This window comes from Juglans microcarpa x Juglans regia, chromosome 2D, assembly GCF_004785595.1.
Source record: "Juglans microcarpa x Juglans regia isolate MS1-56 chromosome 2D, Jm3101_v1.0, whole genome shotgun sequence".
Taxonomy (NCBI): Eukaryota; Viridiplantae; Streptophyta; class Magnoliopsida; order Fagales; family Juglandaceae; genus Juglans; species Juglans microcarpa x Juglans regia.
Genome location: NC_054596.1, coordinates 40502214 through 40521509, shown reverse-complemented (window position 1 = coordinate 40521509; position 19296 = coordinate 40502214). Strand labels below are relative to the sequence as shown.

Sequence of the window (19296 nt, the reverse complement as noted above, 5' to 3'; positions counted from 1 at the left end):
AAATAATATATTCAAATATATTCACGTATACGAACGTTGTCGTTAGATGTGACAAATTAAAATTGATGTGTGATGAGGTTGATACTGTTCACGCAACTTTAGGAACGAACAACAAAACCAAAATGAGTCGTGAAATTGGCTGTGCAGTGTGTGTGCATCAACCATCAACCTCAGCAGACATGGGGGTTCACCGACACACAGTTGCCGTCGAATTTGATGTTCCTTCCGTCCCTTTCGACACAGACATATAAGTGGAAAGCGTGAACTTGAAGTGAGCTTTCCTATATTGCTAATCACTATCTATTCGATAATACAACTATTCTTATATAGTTTTAGATTACTTTATTACTAATTACTATTATTTATAAATATTTTATTATTATTTTATTACTATTTATAGATAATCTAAGATACTCTTAACATCTAAACAAAATCGTCTTTATTGGATGGATTTTGTTTTCAGTTCCTCCTCGTATTTCTACATCGTATTTACAAGGCTCAATACAGAGGAGTCAAGAGCTTTCAATTAAACCTTAAAATTACTCCATGCAAGGGCTCAATACACACATGTATTTCTGGATTAACAGCTAGTTTGAATGACCTGTGAAAATGGTGTCCTCTAGAATTTGACCCACCTCTGCCGCCCATATTGCTTAATTTTCAGCCATGTGTAATCTCAGATTCTTTCACATCATCGGACGGTACAAGACTACAGGTAATTTCTTCAATCTCAAATCTGCAAAAGAAAAGTGCATCAATAATGTGCACAAAAAGTCCATCTGCAATGTGTATTAAGTCAAAAAGAAAAGATACACTGCATGTGCAACAAAGTGTCGATCCATAACTATGCATCGACTGGAAAGCAATTTTCTTTCAGTAATATTACATATATATATATTCGTAAAACGTGTAAGTATTATATATTCATTTAAAGAAAATAGTGAAATTTATTTTTAAAAAATTAATTTTTTTTATGGATCTTAAATTTATTTATTTTTGTCAAAGTATTTGTCTAATACTTATATATTCACGATTGCAATTATCATTTCTGATTTTTTTTAACTTGGAATAACTTCGCACAATCAGAGAAAATGAAAGCATTCTGAACTGATCGTTTTTACATAACTAACCTCAGCCCACTGCTACCCCTCAAATTTACCGTTCAGAATTACTGCTTGAGTATTTTATTTTATTTTATTTTATTAATAGTTAAGGATGTGATTATTAATAAAATTGTATATATATATTTTTTATTTTTTCTTAATGATTATGGATGTTAAAGAATTGTTTTAAAAGAAATGATTTTCTTTTTATATTAACGGTAAGGCCAACGGTAAATGCTGAGCGGTCGACTAGCACTACCCTCCAACAACATTGTAGAAAGCGGCCCAACTTGCATTCTTAAAAAATATATTTTGATTTTTGTATAATTTTAGACTGTGTAAATATCGCGTATTCTTTTTAAAAAATATTAATAAATTTAAAACACGTATAAAAAAATATATTTTACTTTGAATTCCATTTTTTTATAAAGAAATATACGAGATTTATGTAATTAGCATTATTATTTTTTAAGATAATTAATGTAATTAGTGATAGGAATTAGGAAATATATAATTTTAAACTTGAAAGGAAAAGGATAAGAATGGACAAGGAAATATGTTTGAGCACATGCAGAAAGAAGACACTAGACAGACTGAGTAAGACATCCACGAAGAAAATGCAGAAGAAGATCTACAGGAAAAAAATGTCAGGCGTGCTAAATCCAAACATCTTTATTTACTTTCTTTTTGTTAATAGATTATAGATACGATGAGAAATGTGCCTGACGTTGACATATTTTATTTTTATTTTTTCTCTAACCAATATAAAGGGGCCATGACTCAGCATCCTAATCGCTGAAGCTGGATTTCTTTTTCTAAATAAGATTTAATAGTAAATTAATATTTTCAAATGAAATTAATACTCACTTAATGATTTTTATAATAAATAAATATAAATATAAGTCACTATTAAAAGCATTCATTTTACACATATGATGTGATATTATTTAAACCATACATCTCCTCAAGTGAGTGTTGGGAACAATTAACTAGAATCAGTCATGCAGTGAGTGTAAAGTGTGCACTGCTACAATGACTTCTCTCTAACATTACTCTTTTATAATATATCATATATCTTATCATTTTTTTTACTTCATATCATTTAAGTAATTATTTTTACTAATTTCAAATATGTTTTCTAACTATCAATACATTTACAATATCTCATTGTATACAATGTGATATAATTTCATCCTATACACATAAAATAAAAATATATAAGTCAAACAAAAACTAAAATTAAAATCAAAATATGAAAAAAATGAAATCACATTTATCAACATATATCCAAGATATTCCGTGAAAGAAAATAAAATAGAAGTGTTTTAGACAGTGAATAATAAAAAGGAATCTGATTAGATGGTGAAAATTAGGGTAAAAGAAAATTAGGAAGGAAATGAAGTAGAAATACTAAAAAAAAATTATTTAGATGGTGAACATAGCTATTACATGTTTAATACAGATGAATGGAATATAAAGTTGTTTTACCTGATTTATTGGGTCTATTTTAGGACAAAAGTTTACTTATTTTAAAGAGAAATTTTATTTACAATCTTGAGTGGGGGACTGTGTGTGCAGTCCCATTGATGAATTGGGGTAAAAGAGAAAGAATATTATTTTAAAAAAGATATTATTGTAATTTTAAACTTTTTTAAATATAACTGTATGAGTTTGCATGAGCAGTCTCTATTTGGGAACTGTATGTAAACTAACTTTATTTTAAATATATTTTATGTTATTCATCGAGAATTATCTGTTGTGAAATGTTATGCAAAATACACATATCAAAAATGGTAAATAAAGTAAAAACAATCACAATCAAGCACACGACGCACAATATACGTGGTTCAACAAATTGCCTACGTCCACAGAGCTGCAAAAATCTTATTAAGCAGAGGAGATTACAATCATTCAATATCAACTCACGCTCTCTAAGGTTTTTTGCTCTCACACAATATGTACTTACTAGACAATTGTTATCTTTCAAAATATGCTTCAGACCTTCCAACACAAGTCCAATATGATATATTTATAGTGAGTGGCGCTAGAAACCTAATCTGGCAAAAACTGCGTACTACGCTCGAGCAGAGTGTCGAACTCGCTTTGAGCGAACAATCAAATGAACATTGGCTCGAGTGGAGTGTCAAGCGAAGGGTCGAGCGAACACTAGGGTTTTTGGTTTGCTTGAGCGGGACTGGAGTGAACTCTCGGACTTGAGTTTGACTCGAGCGGTATGTCAAGTGATGTCGAGCGAACTCTGGCTCGAGCCAACTATCAAGCAAACTTTCAGCAAACACATTTTCAGCTCCAAAACTAGTCTCCACATATACCCTAACAATCTCCCACTTGGAGACTGGGTCTCTACATGCTAGCCACTGTTTCCAGCTAAACCTTATAATCTTTGTTGCCGCTCACAGCTCCCGTCTTCAAGCTAGAAGACGCATTGAAGTCAAGCCCGACTTCAGTCTTCCACATACATCCCCTTAGTCAGCATATCCACAGGGCGACTCACAACTCCTACTGCACCAGGAGTATCCGGTCTCAAACCGATCTTGGCAACCTTAGCCAACTTTCCCAAGCTTTCTTGAAGAATGACAAAGCTGACTCCCTTTGGCTTCCTCACATATTTCGAACGATGAAGCCTGCTTTTTTGCACTATTGTATTTCCCTGCACATCACTAGACCCTGATGTCTAATACAAAGAGTTATATCTCTTACCATGCGTTAAGACCAACGCACCCTTAGTGATATTCCAAGCTCTTTCAGAGAATGCTACTGCAAAACCGCTATCATCAAACTGTCACACAGATATCAGGTTTTTCTTCAGATCTGGAACATGTTTGACTTGTCATAAAGTCAACACACTCTTGTTTGGAAGTGTGATGTGCACATCACCCACTCCCACTACATCCAGTGCCTCTCCATTAGCCGCATACATCTTTCCAAAATTACAAACAACATAATTCTACATGATTTCTCTATGTGAAGTGTTATGGAACGAAGACCCTGAATCCAACACCCAATCATCAATCAAACTGTGCCCTGCAAGGAGTAAGGCATCATGAATTTCATCTACCACTACATTCACATCATCATCATCAGAACTTCATTGATTCATGCAGTTTCTCTTGATGTGGCCCAGCTTGCCATAACTCCAGCACATGATCTGTTGCCAATATCTCGTCTTGCTCTTCTCCTGCTCTTGGAGTTTGACTTGTCATATCATCTGCCTTTATTGTCAACAATCAGGGCCAATCCAGAACCCGAGGACTCACCCGAGTCTCTCCTACGTATCTCTTCAGCAAGTATCATGTCACGTATGTCGTCGTAGTTCAGTTTCATCTTACCGGTTGAGCTACTCGCAGCCATCCTCATGACCTTCCAACTATTTGGCAACAATACCAACATAATCAACACTCTAATCTCATCATCAAACTCAATCTCTACAGAAAATAATTGATTTGTGATTGTATTGAATTCATTCAAGTGTTGGGCTACATACATACCTTTCGACATCTTCAGATTGAACAATTTCTGCATCAAGTGCACCTTATTATTCACAAACGGCTTTTCATACATACATAATAAAGTCGCCGTGAGATCCACCGTGGTTCCCTCCTTACTAACATTGTGTGTCACTGTTCTAGACAAGGTTAACCGAACAAGCCTTAGAACCTGTCGATCTAACAGGATCCACTCAGCATTAGCCATGCTCTCCAGCTTCTTTCCCAACAGTGGAAGGTGGAGCCTCTTCTCATAGAGATAATCCTCAATCTGCATCTTCCAATACCTAAAATCAGTGCAGTCAAACTTCTCGATCCCGATTGCGTTCACATCATTCTCCTTCAGATCCAACTTTGGCTCTGATACCAGTTGGTGTGAAATGTTATGCAAAACACACATACCAACAATGACAAATAAAGTAAAAACATTCATAATTAAGCACACGATGCACAATATACATGGTTCGGCAAATTTCCTTCATCCACAGAGTTACAGAAATCTTATTAATCAAAGGAGATTATAATCACTTAATCTCAACTTACACTCTCTAGGGTTTTTTGCTCTCACACACAATATGCACTTACTAGATAATTGTTCTCTCTCAAAATATATTTCAGACCATCCAACACAAGTCTAATATAATATATTTATAGTGAGTGGTGCTGGAAATCGAATCTAGCAAAAACTGCGTACTTCGCTCGAGCGGAGTGTTGAGCGCGCTTCGAGCGAACAGCCAAATGAACATAGACTCGAGCGGAGTGTCGAGCGAAGGGTTGAGTGAACACTAGGGTTTCTATTTCACTCGAGCGGGACTCGAGTGGGACTCGAGCCAACTTTCGGACTTGAGCTTCGCTCGAGCGATGTCAAGCGAACTTTAGCTCGAGCCAACTTTCAGCAAATACTTTTTTCAACTCCAAAACCAGTCTCCATATATACCTCAACATAATCTTACATTTATGATGTTAAATATTTTTACTATTTTAAAATAAATTTTATTAACAAATTGGTGTGTAGACTTAGAGCATACTTAATAAAGTGTTTATATGATATAATTTAATTTTAAAAATAAATTTTAAAACTTAAATTTTATAAATCAAATTTTATTATTTAAGAGTGATTTAGATATTCTACGCAATATAATAGAATAACTCTTTGAAATAAAGAAAGATTGGATCCAAGAATAGTAGTAGAATGAAAAGAAGAATAATATAGTAAGTAAATATAATATCAGATAAATATAAACAATTAAAGTAAATATTAGAGCACTCTCATTGGCTTGGCTAAAATCTAACTTTAATCAAATTTAGTTAAAATACCCAACATTGAATTAGGCATGTCTATATAAATTTAGACATTTAACTATAGTAACTCACCAAATATGTCGGTGTACAGTAATTTAGCCAAACATTATAATCATTTCTCACTCATTTTACTGGGGGTGTACAAAATTCCAAAAATTTCGACTCCGTCCGACTTTCGCTCCGACTCCCACTCCGACTTCGTCGGAGTCATCGGAATTCGGAGTCGGAATTCGGAGTAGCTCCGAATATCTATTCGGAGTCGGAGTCGGAGTCAGAGCTCCAAGAAGCTCTGATTCCGACTTTGAAATTTTTTTTACTGTACACTTGTGCTCCAGCGAGGTGTCGAGCGCAAGTAGAGTACACGTTGTATTGAACATTGGCTCGATCGACATGTCGAGCGGAAGTCGAGCGAACCTCTCCCAGAGAGGTTCGCTCGAGTGACATGTCGAGCAGAAGTCGAGCGAACCTCTCTAAAAGAGTTCCACTTGAGCGCCACGTCGAGCGCACGTCGAGCTCCGATCTTATGTCGGAGCTCCGACCTCGATCGGAGTCGGAGTCGGAGCTCCAATTTGACTCCGACTCTTGTCGGAGTCGGAGGTCGAAAACGAGCACTCCGACTCCGTCAGAGTCGGAGCCCAGCCCTACATTTTACCAAATATGTAAGTATTTTTTGTAATGAAGAAATTTGGTTTCATTTATTATTCTTGAATATAAAATGTGATAAGAATAAATTAATTAGTTAATATTAATTAGAATATTAATTATTAATTTAATATTTAATAATTGTGATAAATACTAATATTAATTTAATTATAATATAATTATTATTAACATTTAATTGGTAAAACTACAAATGTGATAAAAATATACTAAATAAAAAAATTATTAATTAATAATATTTTTTTTATTATATATAAAGTAAATGAATAATTCAATGTAGAAATTGAATTTGAATAGAATAAACAAATATAAATTTATATGATATTAGCTAAAATTTGAATCTGCATTTACCCAAGAGCTATGCTACAGCCACAGAAAAAGTGACTCGAATAAGTGTCTCGAATAGTGTATTTTATTTTTTTTTATTTTTCATGTATTTTTTAATCATCATAAATATTTTTTAAAAAAAGTAAAAAATTCATAACATCATTAAAAAATACTTTCTTAATCACTAAGTAAAAAAAAAATTCATTCTGACACAAATTCGGAACCGCATTTTTGTTTAGAGTTGTGCTACGGATCAGCCACTGTTCACAGCTAATCCGTAGCACACCTTAGCTGTCTTTCTTTTTTTAATTTTGTTTAAACGCTCGTTTTACCCAAACATTTACCCTTATTTCGAATTCGTTCGTAGAAGCCATCCCGCGTCACCCAGCACCTACATCGCCTGCCCAGCGCCACCCCACCCCGCGCCGCCCATCCCTCTATCCTGAGCCGCCCCTCGTTCCTCCTCTATCACCTCTCTTTCCTCTTTTGTCGGCCATCCCTCTGCCCAACGCCACCCCGCAACAGCCATCCCTCGGCCCAGCGACACCCAGCTCTCGAAACCTATTGTGATCTCACAAGATATAGTTTTTCATGGGCATTGTGTCCTTGCTGTCAATATGGTGATAAAATATTTATCTGTTGATTCTATTCCTAGACAAGCATTGTGCTTACTTTAGAAGAAGGTCCTGGTGTACTATTCAAAGCTTTATTGGTCTTCGCTTTGAGGGGCATTAATTTGTCTAAGGTAATCTCCAATAATAATTAAGGGCTTGTTTATTTTCAGAGATGAGATGAGATGAGTTGAGATTAAAGTTAAAAAGTTGAATAAAATATTGTTAGAATATATTTTTTAATATTATTTTTGTTTTGAAATTTGAAAAAGTTAAATTATTTATTTTATTTTGTGTAGAGATTTGAAAAAGTTGTAATGATGAGGTGGGGTGAGATGAGATGAGATGAGATGTTTCCTAAAAACGAACGAGGCCTAAGTTTTTAAATTTCAATGTATCAATAGGCTTTGATTGTTTTCATTTTTTTTGGATAAATTTTAGATTGCGAGTCGACCATGGAAACAGCATCCTTTGAGTGTTGTTGATAATTCCAATGAAGGGAGTGCCAAGTGAGTGCTATTATCTTTTGAATTCAAATTTGCAACAGTAGAATTTAATGTTTGAGCTATCCTGGAGTTAATATGCATATTCACTAGTGTTAAATGTTATGGATGGGGCTTTTTTTTTAGTAATTGTTATGAAAATTAAACCAGGTGGAATTAAATAATATTTATCCAGCAAAAGAATTCATAGAAATAGAAAAGAGAACAAATGGTAGGACTCAATTCTATCAACTTGATGTATTTGTTGTCACATAAAAGCTATTTAAGAAGTTCATTGGTTAAGTTGTAGAGAAATTTTTCAAAAAAAATCTCTGAAAGCGATTTGGACTCCATGGAAATAAATTATTCTGAAAGCGATTTGGCTCCAATTTGATTATGTTCCAATTCCTATTAATGCTCAACTGGCTTCCTATATGTCCTCATATCACAAAAACAAGCTTTTGGTATGAAATTCATACATCCTCTTTTAATATTACTTCTGTTTCTCTTTCTGTACAATTTCTTTTAGTTAGTCAAAGATCAAATAATCATGGTTAGGATAATAAAATTACTCTGATGATACCATTTCTCTTCCCATACATCAGTAGTAAGTTTCTTGAAGTTGGTTCCCATAATAACTGCTTACAGATGACATGATGCACCATATAACAAGAAACTAATCAACTAATAAATGCATTGGATGTAGACTGCTTTCTAGAATTAACTGTAATGCTAAATGCCATAGCTACTTTCCATTGCTTCTGATTTAACCTAAAGTTGATATGAATATTGTATGAAGTTGTGTTTATATTATCCGCGATAGGTGTTGAATCATGTTTTATTTCTTCTTGGTGTGCTCAGTAGTTGAAATTGATCAGCTTCCACAATTGAAATCTGCTGCACCAATTACTTAAAAAATAAAACTGCAAACCTGATGACTTTAGCAGACACACTTAGAATTTATTTGCCAATAATTTATTAATATAAGTAGGCATAGCTAAGTACACTATATGTATACAAGAGAAAACATCTAATTAGGAAGAATAAATATTATAAGGAAATCATGAACATTAAGCCCATTAAAATCTAAAGCTATTGCCCAGGAAAAAGTGTTGAAAAAGAATCTTCTAAGTTCCTCTAGCAAGTGTTCCTTATCTCAATGCATTGATATTTTTAAAGCTGTAAATTGAAAAATATTGTTTATAATTCATGAATGTGGTACCTTGGTTAAGATGTCCATGAGCAAAATAAGCCCACTTGTCGCCTTTTACCTCCTGAAAGCTTCGTTGCAACTTTTGAGCACTTAGCAATAATACTTTCACTTGAAGTGTAGTTGTAGTTTTTATTTGTTCCAAATGAACATATCAAACAAAAGCGAGCATGTCACGGTCCGAAGGGCCCTGCCTTGGAGAGGTTTCCCGACATAAAGAAAAAAAAAATAGCATGTCACCCATTTGTCCTAACCATCTGCAATAATTTATTTCTCTATGATGTTTTTGTTTATTTTGATGCACCGTTTCTCAATTAAACATCACCTATTGCATGGTAAAGTGGTGGAGTTCGTAGTTCCTGAATTATTAAGAAAATATTTTTTTTCAAAGTTGTTTTTTGTTATTATTTTGAGGAGCAAACGTGTCTAGTTTCCCTTCTTAAAAACTTCATGGCCATTTTTTTTTATTGCAGATACTTTTATTGCAGATATTAGATGGTGTGGGATACAAATTCTATCAGTCATTCTGAAAACAAGCTGCAGACTTCAGTTAGCTACAAGACTAGCTTTGTCGTTGGGAGCTTTTATTGAAATTAAGGTGTCTGATGAGCAGCTAGCAGTATTGCTATAAAAACTCTGAAGTCCTTTGGTGATAGCCACTTTTGCATTCAGTTTGATATGGAGCATAAGCAAAGAACGTAGTTTCTGTGTTTATCCAATAAGATCTTGGTTGTAATTGTGGACAACTATTTTAGACTGTAATTCTGGTATGCTCGGCTGTAATGCTCGACTGTAATTATGGACAGATCTTGGTTGTAGTTGTAGACAAATATTGTCAAGTGTAATGCTGTGGACAGATTGGTTGTTGTAATTCTAGAAACATTTTGGTGGTTAGTTTATTTTTGGTGGTTAGTGTATTTTTTGGTAGAGTTTGGTTCTAATTTTGGACAGATTACTCTATGATTTTGGACAAATTATCATATAATTTTGGACATATATTGTTATCATTACAATCACAATCAACAGAGTGCAATGTAAACAATTATATTATAAACATGTTTTTGTAAGTAACATTCAAAGTTACATTCCAAAATGTTTTACAAATATTACAATATTACAACATTTCAAAAACACATTAACTGGATGAACATTACAAATATCTTAGCACTGACTGATATACATTATTGTTTTTCGAATATAAAATAATTACAGCACAAATCACAACAAAATAATATCCAATCCAGCTTCATCTTGAGTTTCTTTGCCTTTCATATTGCTTGATTCTCGTGCAACTATCCAATCATGCAAAGGAGCATAATTTGCACTTGACTAGTGCAACTATCCTATTCAATTTGTTTGATCTGCATCCGATCTAAAAAGGCCTTGAAAATCATTCATCAAAATTTATTATCATAAACTAGTAGAGCAATTTACATTCATTGTTGTCCACTCTAGGGGACAATTGCTAAAAGGGCTAAAATTGCTTGAAATAATAATATTTGATACACCAACGAGAGCAAAGAATATTGCATCATATGCCTCAGACCACAACAGAATATATAGCCAGAATATCTTGAATCTTAAGAAATGAATAGTTTTCCAGCTACTGCTCTCGTAACTATGTAGAAGGAAACAAAAAAATTAATTAATTTTTCTTGTTAGAGCCACTCATGTAAAAAACATGAGTTCAAGCAATGGAAGTTATATTTGTGTCTTCATCGACGTAGTTCTGTAAAATGTACTTTGAGATTATCCTCTTGGATTCAGATCATTAAATTTAACCAATTACAATTAGTTTTGTTTTAGAATCCAAATTAGTGGAGATGTGGGATGCATATATTTTTCTTCAAGGGTTCAAAACGATTGACCACTGTCATGAGATCAGCTATGGTGATGAAACCAGCCTTGTGTACTTTATAAGCTTGGAAATTAGATTGAGCAATAGGTGGGTGTACTAGCCAATAATCTAGGATGACCTTGAATTTACCATTTTCAGCTGTGTCTAAGCCTTGCCTAGGAACAAAGTGTTTCAAGCAAAACAAACATTGAAAACTTACAGACTCCTTACACATTGAAAACTTATTGTTTCCTTAACTGAACTATTAAAGTAGCATTTGGTGTGTTAAGACTGGTACAATATAGCCATATTCAGAACAAGTAAGAGCCCTATCTAGTAAAATGGTCTACCACTAAGACCTCCAAACCATGCAGCTGTTAGTTACATCACCAACACAAATCAAACAAAATTATATACATCTTCACCAAAATCCAGTGGAAGCTTGGAAGCTTTTCTTCCCTTTTGGGAGCAAGCTCCCAAAATATAACTACAAAATTGAAAATACATTTTTTACTGCAAGGTTACTCATGCCTCTTGTGGCTTTGTGAAAATGCTGAGAATGGACAATTAAATGTCAATGTGGCTGTTTGTGTCACAAGCAAGGAAACTAAAAAAATATATTAATCATGCCCCCATTATACACTTGAAACAGAAATTCGCAGCTGCAAATCATACAGAAAGAGAATCCTCCAATTAAATTATGGAGTAAACAATCCTCCAATTCAAGGTTCACATTCATTCTTTTATTCCAAACAAATAAACATGTTATGAAAAAATCAAGAGATCATGAACTCAAATCATTCTTCTCATTTTCAAAAAATGGAAAAGCCAATGCAAGTAAACCATACTACATTCATATGTGAGAACAAAACCTCAGTCTTACTACATTCAGGCAACCAACAATGAGCTCATGAAAAAAGACCACTCTGATTTGAAAAAAAATGTAAATGTTAAGCTCTCGATACCTATACTTCCTGACAGGGAGGGCTTAGTCTTTAAGCATGTACAAACAAGAAATCGGTCGAAAGGGTTTAGTGCTACCGGGAGAGAGGGTTGCACAGCAAAGCCATGAGAGGCAACATCTATAGGACGGTACCATTAGTCATTAGTTTCTAGCAAATGCAGAGAGAAAAAAGAGATGAAGTAAACAAAGATTTTTTTTTTTCAAGAAATGTATGCCTAAAGCCTAGAATTACAGATTATTTACCCTCCCGCAGATCTGAGGGCTCGCGTCGGTGGACTGAGTGCCACCTCGCGTCGGTGGACTGAGGGCAGCCTCGCGTTGAATGGACTGAGGGCTTGGCTTGGGGACTAATCTCCCGTCGAATGGACTGAGGGCTTTGGATGGTGGACCGTTCGGGATCGAGGGCTGAGGTCGTGGTGGGGAGGGCTTGGCTTCGAAGGCTAAGATAGAAGAAGACAAAGGGCTAAGGACTAAGGAGGTTCGACGGAGGACTTTGAGAAGTCGATGAGAAATTAGAGAGGGGACATGCATCCCTACGTTACGTTGGTTTTGTTAGAGGATCTTTTTGATATTTTACTTGAACCAAGTAGAGTGTGCAGCGGCTGCTCCCCAAACAGCGGCTACTCCCCATACTTTTTCTTGTGTTTTCCCAATTGAATGTGAATGCTTTGAAACATTTATCATACTAAATAATATAAAATTTATTTTATGTATTATCTCTCTTGCTGAAATCCTCAAATTCTAGGCGACAATCAATCAATCGGGGTTGTTCAGGTGTACTTGTTGAAAGTCTCCGATTCTCATTTTCAATTAAAAACGATTTTAGTCATTGAACAGTATTTCATTCGTATCCGCAGACAAAGCGAAAACCTTTTTTTCTCTTGTTGTTTTATTTTGGCCATGGCCGTTTCTTTCAAGTCACCAAAAACCAGCTTCTTTCAATTGAAGAAGAGGCCTGATCCCCAGTCTTTTATCCGCTCTCCCTCTCATAGACTAGCAGTCCCAAGTACAAGATTCACTCCAATGGCTGCTGTTAGCACTAATCAAACCGTTGGGCTCTCTGAGACTTTCACAAGATTGAGAAAACAAGGCAAAGTAAGCAAGCGTTTCACTTTCTGATTCGCCTATTTATATTTCAATTTTCATTCTCATTTTTTTCCACGGGTTATTATCTGTTTCAATTGGGTTTCTGGTAGTTTGTTTGATCTGTTTTTTCTGAGTTAGTGTTGAGTTAGTGTTTTGGGTGTTTTGACAGTGGACTACTGGTATATTTCCTTGTTTCTGTGCATCATATTATCCTTGTTTTCTTGTCATTTTAGTACATGCCATTGTTGATCTTGGTCGGTGTGGTAATGGAGCACGAGTTAATGATTTTCGGATACACCATGATTTTACTCTCTTAATATATAAATATTTAACAAAAATCTCATGAATTTTTTGTTGTCCAACTTTGGGCGTAGAGCTAGTACACCTGCATTTGATTGTGCGAGTTATAAACTCCACAATCCCGTTCAATTAGCAAATTTATCATCATTTTCCACAAGCTGAGATTTTGTTAAGGCCTCTGGCATTTTCTGGTGGAGAACTTGATATTTTAGCTCACAAGTTGCTTCCTTGTAACTGGCGAATCAGTTACTGCTTCTAGTTCTTCGTAGTTTTAAGAACCACTGGTGCGTGTGGTTACCAACGAAAAAACAAGAAAGCTGATTTGCAACTGTATTCCATTCTAAGCATTGACATGAACATACCTATAAAAACAGAAGTATTGACATGAACTTGGTCAATTTCTGGCTGACTTTGTTTTCCTACGTTTTTCATAACTAACCAAAGATGAAATTTGCAGGGCTTACATCCCCAAGCTGAACTAGGACAAAATATCCTAAAAGCCCCATACTGTCCTCTGAAGTGTAGAATTCCTATTTCCTGGCAGTCATTATTATACTTAAAAATTAAGCTACAAACCTCTTGTAATTGCTGAGCTCCCTGTACTGTAAATTTTAGCATCTATCCAAATTGTGAAATCAGATGCATTCATTTCATTGATTTCTGAATACTAATCACTTAGAAATACTTTGGGATGAGCTATTATCCGGTGTTCAATTCACAAGTTTTTCTATCAATTAATGTTTCCCTAATGAGCATGCTGATGTGAAGGTGGCATTTATTCCATACATCACGGCTGGTGATCCTGACCTTTCTACCACCGCAGAAGCATTGAAGGTGCTTGACTCCTGCGGATCAGACATAATCGAGCTGGGTGCACCATACTCTGATCCTTTGGCAGATGGTCCAGTTATCCAGGTCCTATAGTTGTATCTTTTGTTCGTTAAGTTGCTGTGTGCACTGCTCTTCATGAATATGTCTTTTTTAGGCAGCGGCTACACGTGCCTTGGCAAGAGGGACCAATTTCAATGCAATTATTTCAATGCTGAAGGAGGTATGTCCCTTCTGCAATCCATGCCATCTTTTCGCTCATCATCAGATCTTGATAAAATGATAGGCTCGATTTCTTTCTTGTAGTTTTTGTTCGTGATAGTGTGCTGTATTAGGCAAAAGATCGAATAGCAGGTCTTTGTCAAATGTTTGTAAAGCATAGTAATTTGACTGAGGCTGTGCCACCTATCTTTTTCTGTAAAAACTCAATATAAAGAAGTGTGTTTGAGAATTTTTTTCTGCACAATAAGATTGATGCTTTGCCAATATCTCATTCTGTATATTATTTAGTCTAGTAAATATATTTTTATAAAAAAAAAATGAATAATTGTTATTGGTATTACTATCATTATTGTTTTACCATTAGTCATTTAGTATAAGATGGACTATGTATCTTCACCCATCTTATATATTACTTCAAAATATTCCACCATCTCAAACCTAAAATTACATGTTCCTCTGACATCACTGGTTAACTTTTTTTTTTTTTTCATCGCTGGTACACTTGTCCTCGATTGTTCTTTATTTTAAAGGCGTGCTTTGTAATAAATGTATGCATGTAGGTAAGTGGACGATCACTTGAAGGGGAAGTGTAAAACGTTATTGCTTCTTTGCTTATTTTTATCATTTGTGAGTTAAAAGTGTTATCATGTTTATTATTATTGACTCGACAGGTGGTTCCACAATTATCTTGTCCACTTGCATTATTCTCATATTACAACCCGATTCTCAAGCGTGGTGTCCCGAAGTTCATGTCCACCATAAAAGATGTTGGAGTACATGGTAACTTATTATTTGCTGAAGCTGAGTTTTTTCACGGTGTCATTTCATTTACCCAAATGCTAGTTGCATGCTGCACATGTGCCCCTCCTGTGTATAGGTTCTGGATGTATTCACTACTCAATAGATACCTCCTTACCATTTGGGCTCTGCTTATCCAAACTTTCTTTTTGCTCTAACTTTTGGGAAAGCCGGCATGATGATGTAGAATAAGATATCCCATTTTTGCCGATAAGTTTAAATGGTCTTGGTCACAATCTTCCCTATCTTGGTGAGCTTGGATTTTAGCTGATAAACTATGAATGATTTCAAATATGATAGGGGCGATTGTGGGATGCTATGGTTATGCTCTTTGATGGCCATTGGCCTGTGAAATTTACTAATTGGATTAATGTGGGCATACTCCTTATTCTATGCTTCATGTTCCTTATTCCATGATACACAAACTCAAACTTCTCTTAACCAAGATATAGCTTGGGGAATTGTGTACTAACTCATGTCCAGATTTATACCTCATTTGCCTTTGTGATCATCACCATCCAACTTTGCATGTGTGTGTGTGCACGCTCGCGCGCTCGCGCATAAACTTGTGATTACTATTGAACTCAGCACTTCAAATTGCAAGCATTCCTTCTTTTTGTACAAACATGAAACAGCTAGAGACTAGGCTTGGACTGGCCATTAATGGCCTTATTACATTGTGTAAGAACAGCGACCTATGTTGGAACAATCATATTATGCCTATTTCTGGCAGAAATTTGTTACTCCTAATGGTTACTTCCATACTACAAGAAAACTGCTTATTTGTGACTAGTTATTTCCAGCAAAAATGATTATTTCCTTCCAAAATGAGTCCCTTTTTGTCGCAAATAGTCGTTATCGTCAGAAATAATCCATCACAAATGCTTATTTTTCTTGTAGATACACACACACACACACACACACACACACACATTTTTTCATAAATTATAAGAATATTTCTGAAAGCATTCTAATTTGCGGTTAGAGTACCCTCGGATATTTGCAGAAGAAGATGCATCATTTTTGTTAAACAATTCTTGTGCAAAGCATAGGCAATTTTACCTCTTGCCCTTCTCTTGTTTCCATTGTGAATTCTGGATTGTTTTCTAATTCTGTTAAATTCAATTGTGTATTTGTTTTCAGGGCTTGTGGTCCCAGATGTTCCTCTAGAGGAGACTGAAATTCTGAGAAAGGAAGCAGCAAAGAATGGAATTGAATTGGTTTGCCTACCTCTCAGTTGAATATGTTTTTTTCCCTCGTTTTTGGATTCTGGATGAAGTCTTTCCTATTTCAAGTTTTCCTAGTATTGCTGTGCATCTTATGCCATAATAAATCCACTTTTTTCTTTGCTTTATGAAATATGAAACTGTGGTTCACTGCATTAAGGTGGAGTAGTCGGGTGATGGTTATAGTCATATAGGTTCTGCATTCATCTTTATTTTTAATTACTTTTTTGAAGTGTGAGTAAATTATTAGTCTTAAAGACTGTAATCTTGGAAAATTTCTGCATGCCATTTTGAGATGGCTTGATGCTCCTTTTTTTACAACTCCTTGCTTGAAGATGCCAATGTCTTTTGTCGACCTCATTTTCTAAATTGTTTTTGTGTTATTATATTACCCATGCACTTGGTAGGTTTTGAAGCTATGACCTTATCCCCTACCCTGTTCTTATAAGACTCATAAGTGTTTTTTGAGTTGACCTCATTTACTAAGTGGTTATAAGATTTTCCTTTCAGATTAGCTATGCAATGCCCTCTTAAAAATACTTACGTAGTTAAATAGCCTGTTAATGAATTCTTTTGGTCTGATGTGTGTCATGGTGCGGTTAAGGTACTCCTCACAACACCCACTACCCCAACAGCTCGAATGAAAGACATTGCTGAAGCTGCAGAAGGATTTGTGTATCTTGTAAGATCCTTTTCTATAGTTGATACTATTTACCATGTTCTTTTGTTTCCTTTTATTTATTTATTTATTTTTTGTTCATTTAATTGATCTGTAACTGTTATGTACCTGCCAAAAAGCCTCTACATTTATGCATTTTTTTAGATTGCCCATTTATTTGCTACTTGTGCGGTGGGAAAGTGGATTTGAATTTACATTTTCAGAATTTTTGTCTGTTTATGAGACAGAAAGACGATGGTTATGTTGACAACAAATTCCCTTTTCCAAGTATAGAAATCCAGACCTCTATTATTGGCGGCAGGATCTTGTGTTAAATTGCTCAATATACTTTTCTGATTTTTCAAATACATCAAGATAATAATCTACAGATATATGGTGATACAGCTTTATCATATTAGAAACTCGATTTCTTAATTTTGGTCTCCACTGAACTTCAAGGAGATGTAGAAACCAAAGCATTGTCCATTCTTGATTCTTTTTTAGGATCTTCACAGGTCTGTTTCCATCACTATCGAGTAGGTCTTAGCAGTGCTATTATCATTTTTGGTTTTTAGTAAAGAAAGTGGATACATTCATCCTTAAAAAGAAATTAAGAGTTGATGTAGTTCATTTCTTGCATGCTACTGTTTTGCCACAATGGGAGGAGAAGGAAAAGAAAAATAATTGTTTTACTTCCTCATTTCATTATAGGAGAAAATTTATGCTGCATATAAGAGTTAACTTTGATTATTTTGAATTATAGGTAAGCTCAGTTGGGGTCACTGGTGCTCGCACATCTGTGAGTGATCGGGTTAAAACCCTTCTTCAAGATATTAAACAGGTTTGTCTACTTGCCTTGTTTGGATGTTGAGATAAGATGAGATGAGATGAAAAAACTGTGAATTGTAATAAAATGGTTTGTGAATAGTAGTGAAATGGTCTGCGTTAAGATATTTTATTGGGTTTTGGAAAATGAGAGAGAAAAAGTTGAATAAAAATATTATAAAGTTAAAATATTGTTAGAATATAATTTTTTAATATAATTTTTGTTTTGAGAATTGAAAAAGTTGAATTTTTTTTTTGTGTTTTGTTTGGAAGTTTGAGAAAGTTGTAATGATTAGATGAAAAAGTTTAAGATTTGAAATTGAAAAATATTTGTCTTTGAGTGATGTTTGGAAAGGAAATAAGATGAGATAAGATGGGTTTAGATAGCTATCCAAACGAGGATTCTAGTTTTCAACATTATTTTCTCATTCGTGATCAGGTTTGTCTACTGCAATGTATGGAATGTTAAAACTAGATTTATATGCTACTAGTTTTATAACTAGAACTAAACTAGATGCTCATTAATCTAGTATCAACATTCTTTCTTTCTTTTTTTATTGGCACTAGGTGTCCGAGAACAAAGTCCCTAATAATCATGCGGGTGTACAGGTCCTCTAGTATCAAACATTCAATACATCACATTTAAGTCTAAAGAGTTGAATAATGTATAATCAATGTGCTTCGGAATATAAATATCATCCAAGTATGATTTCTGCCATCTTATTACGTTCTTTTACTTACCCAGAAAAGGAATCTGTTGAGATGCTTGGGTATCAAATACCCTTCCCTAGTACGATATGCATGTCTAAACTGCTTTTCAGGAATGGGCCTGGATAACTATCTGCAATTAGCATGATAAGTGGCCCTTAACTAAAAGCCTCGGGTTGATGATATGATTAAATTCTATACACGAGTGGCATGATAATTTTATATGACAGGAGACAACCAAACCTGTAGCAGTAGGCTTTGGCATATCAAAACCTGAGCATGTGAAACAGGTTTGTTTTCCATCATGTACCTTAATTAATGCTTGTATTTACTGTTATGCTTCCTACATGTATGCACATATTACTCGATGTAAATTCTGATACAGGTAGCAGGATGGGGAGCCGATGGTGTTATTGTCGGGAGTGCCATGGTGAAGGTGCTGGCTGAAGCGAAATCCCCGAGGAAGGTCTGAAGGAATTAGAAAGATTCGCCAAATCCCTAAAAGCGGCACTTGAATGAGAGTAATTTTATGGGATAAAACGGAGACTGTATCTGTTGATGTCAATGTCAGTATGCTTAGAAAATAAGAACACATTGTTGTTGTTCAATTTTGTGAGATGATGACAACTTCAAAAAATTTCCATTT

The 19296-nt window shown here is 34.8% G+C and overlaps 1 protein-coding gene across 1 annotated transcript; it reads left to right on the top strand.

The window, feature by feature from the left end:
* Nucleotides 1–12772: 12772 nt before the first annotated feature.
* LOC121248958 (tryptophan synthase alpha chain-like) lies at nt 12773–19296 on the top strand. The gene is made up of 9 exons (XM_041147585.1): nt 12773–13094; nt 14154–14300; nt 14371–14436; nt 15107–15215; nt 16377–16453; nt 17064–17141; nt 17881–17958; nt 18881–18940; nt 19036–19296. Exons 1-9 carry the CDS (start codon nt 12900–12902, stop codon nt 19120–19122), a joined length of 897 nt encoding a protein of 298 aa, XP_041003519.1. The 5' UTR covers nt 12773–12899; the 3' UTR covers nt 19123–19296.

What these genes read in the sequence shown, in the direction of transcription:
- LOC121248958 (XM_041147585.1), top strand. Translation starts at nt 12,900, where the DNA reads ATGGCCGTTTCTTTCAAGTCACCAAAAACCAGCTTCTTTCAATTGAAG. An exon ending in GATTGAGAAAACAAGGCAAA is followed by an intron (nt 13,095 to 14,153) that starts GTAAGCAAGCGT and finishes GCTGATGTGAAG; the next exon opens with GTGGCATTTATTCCATACAT. An exon ending in CAGAAGGATTTGTGTATCTT is followed by an intron (nt 17,142 to 17,880) that starts GTAAGATCCTTT and finishes TTTGAATTATAG; the next exon opens with GTAAGCTCAGTTGGGGTCAC.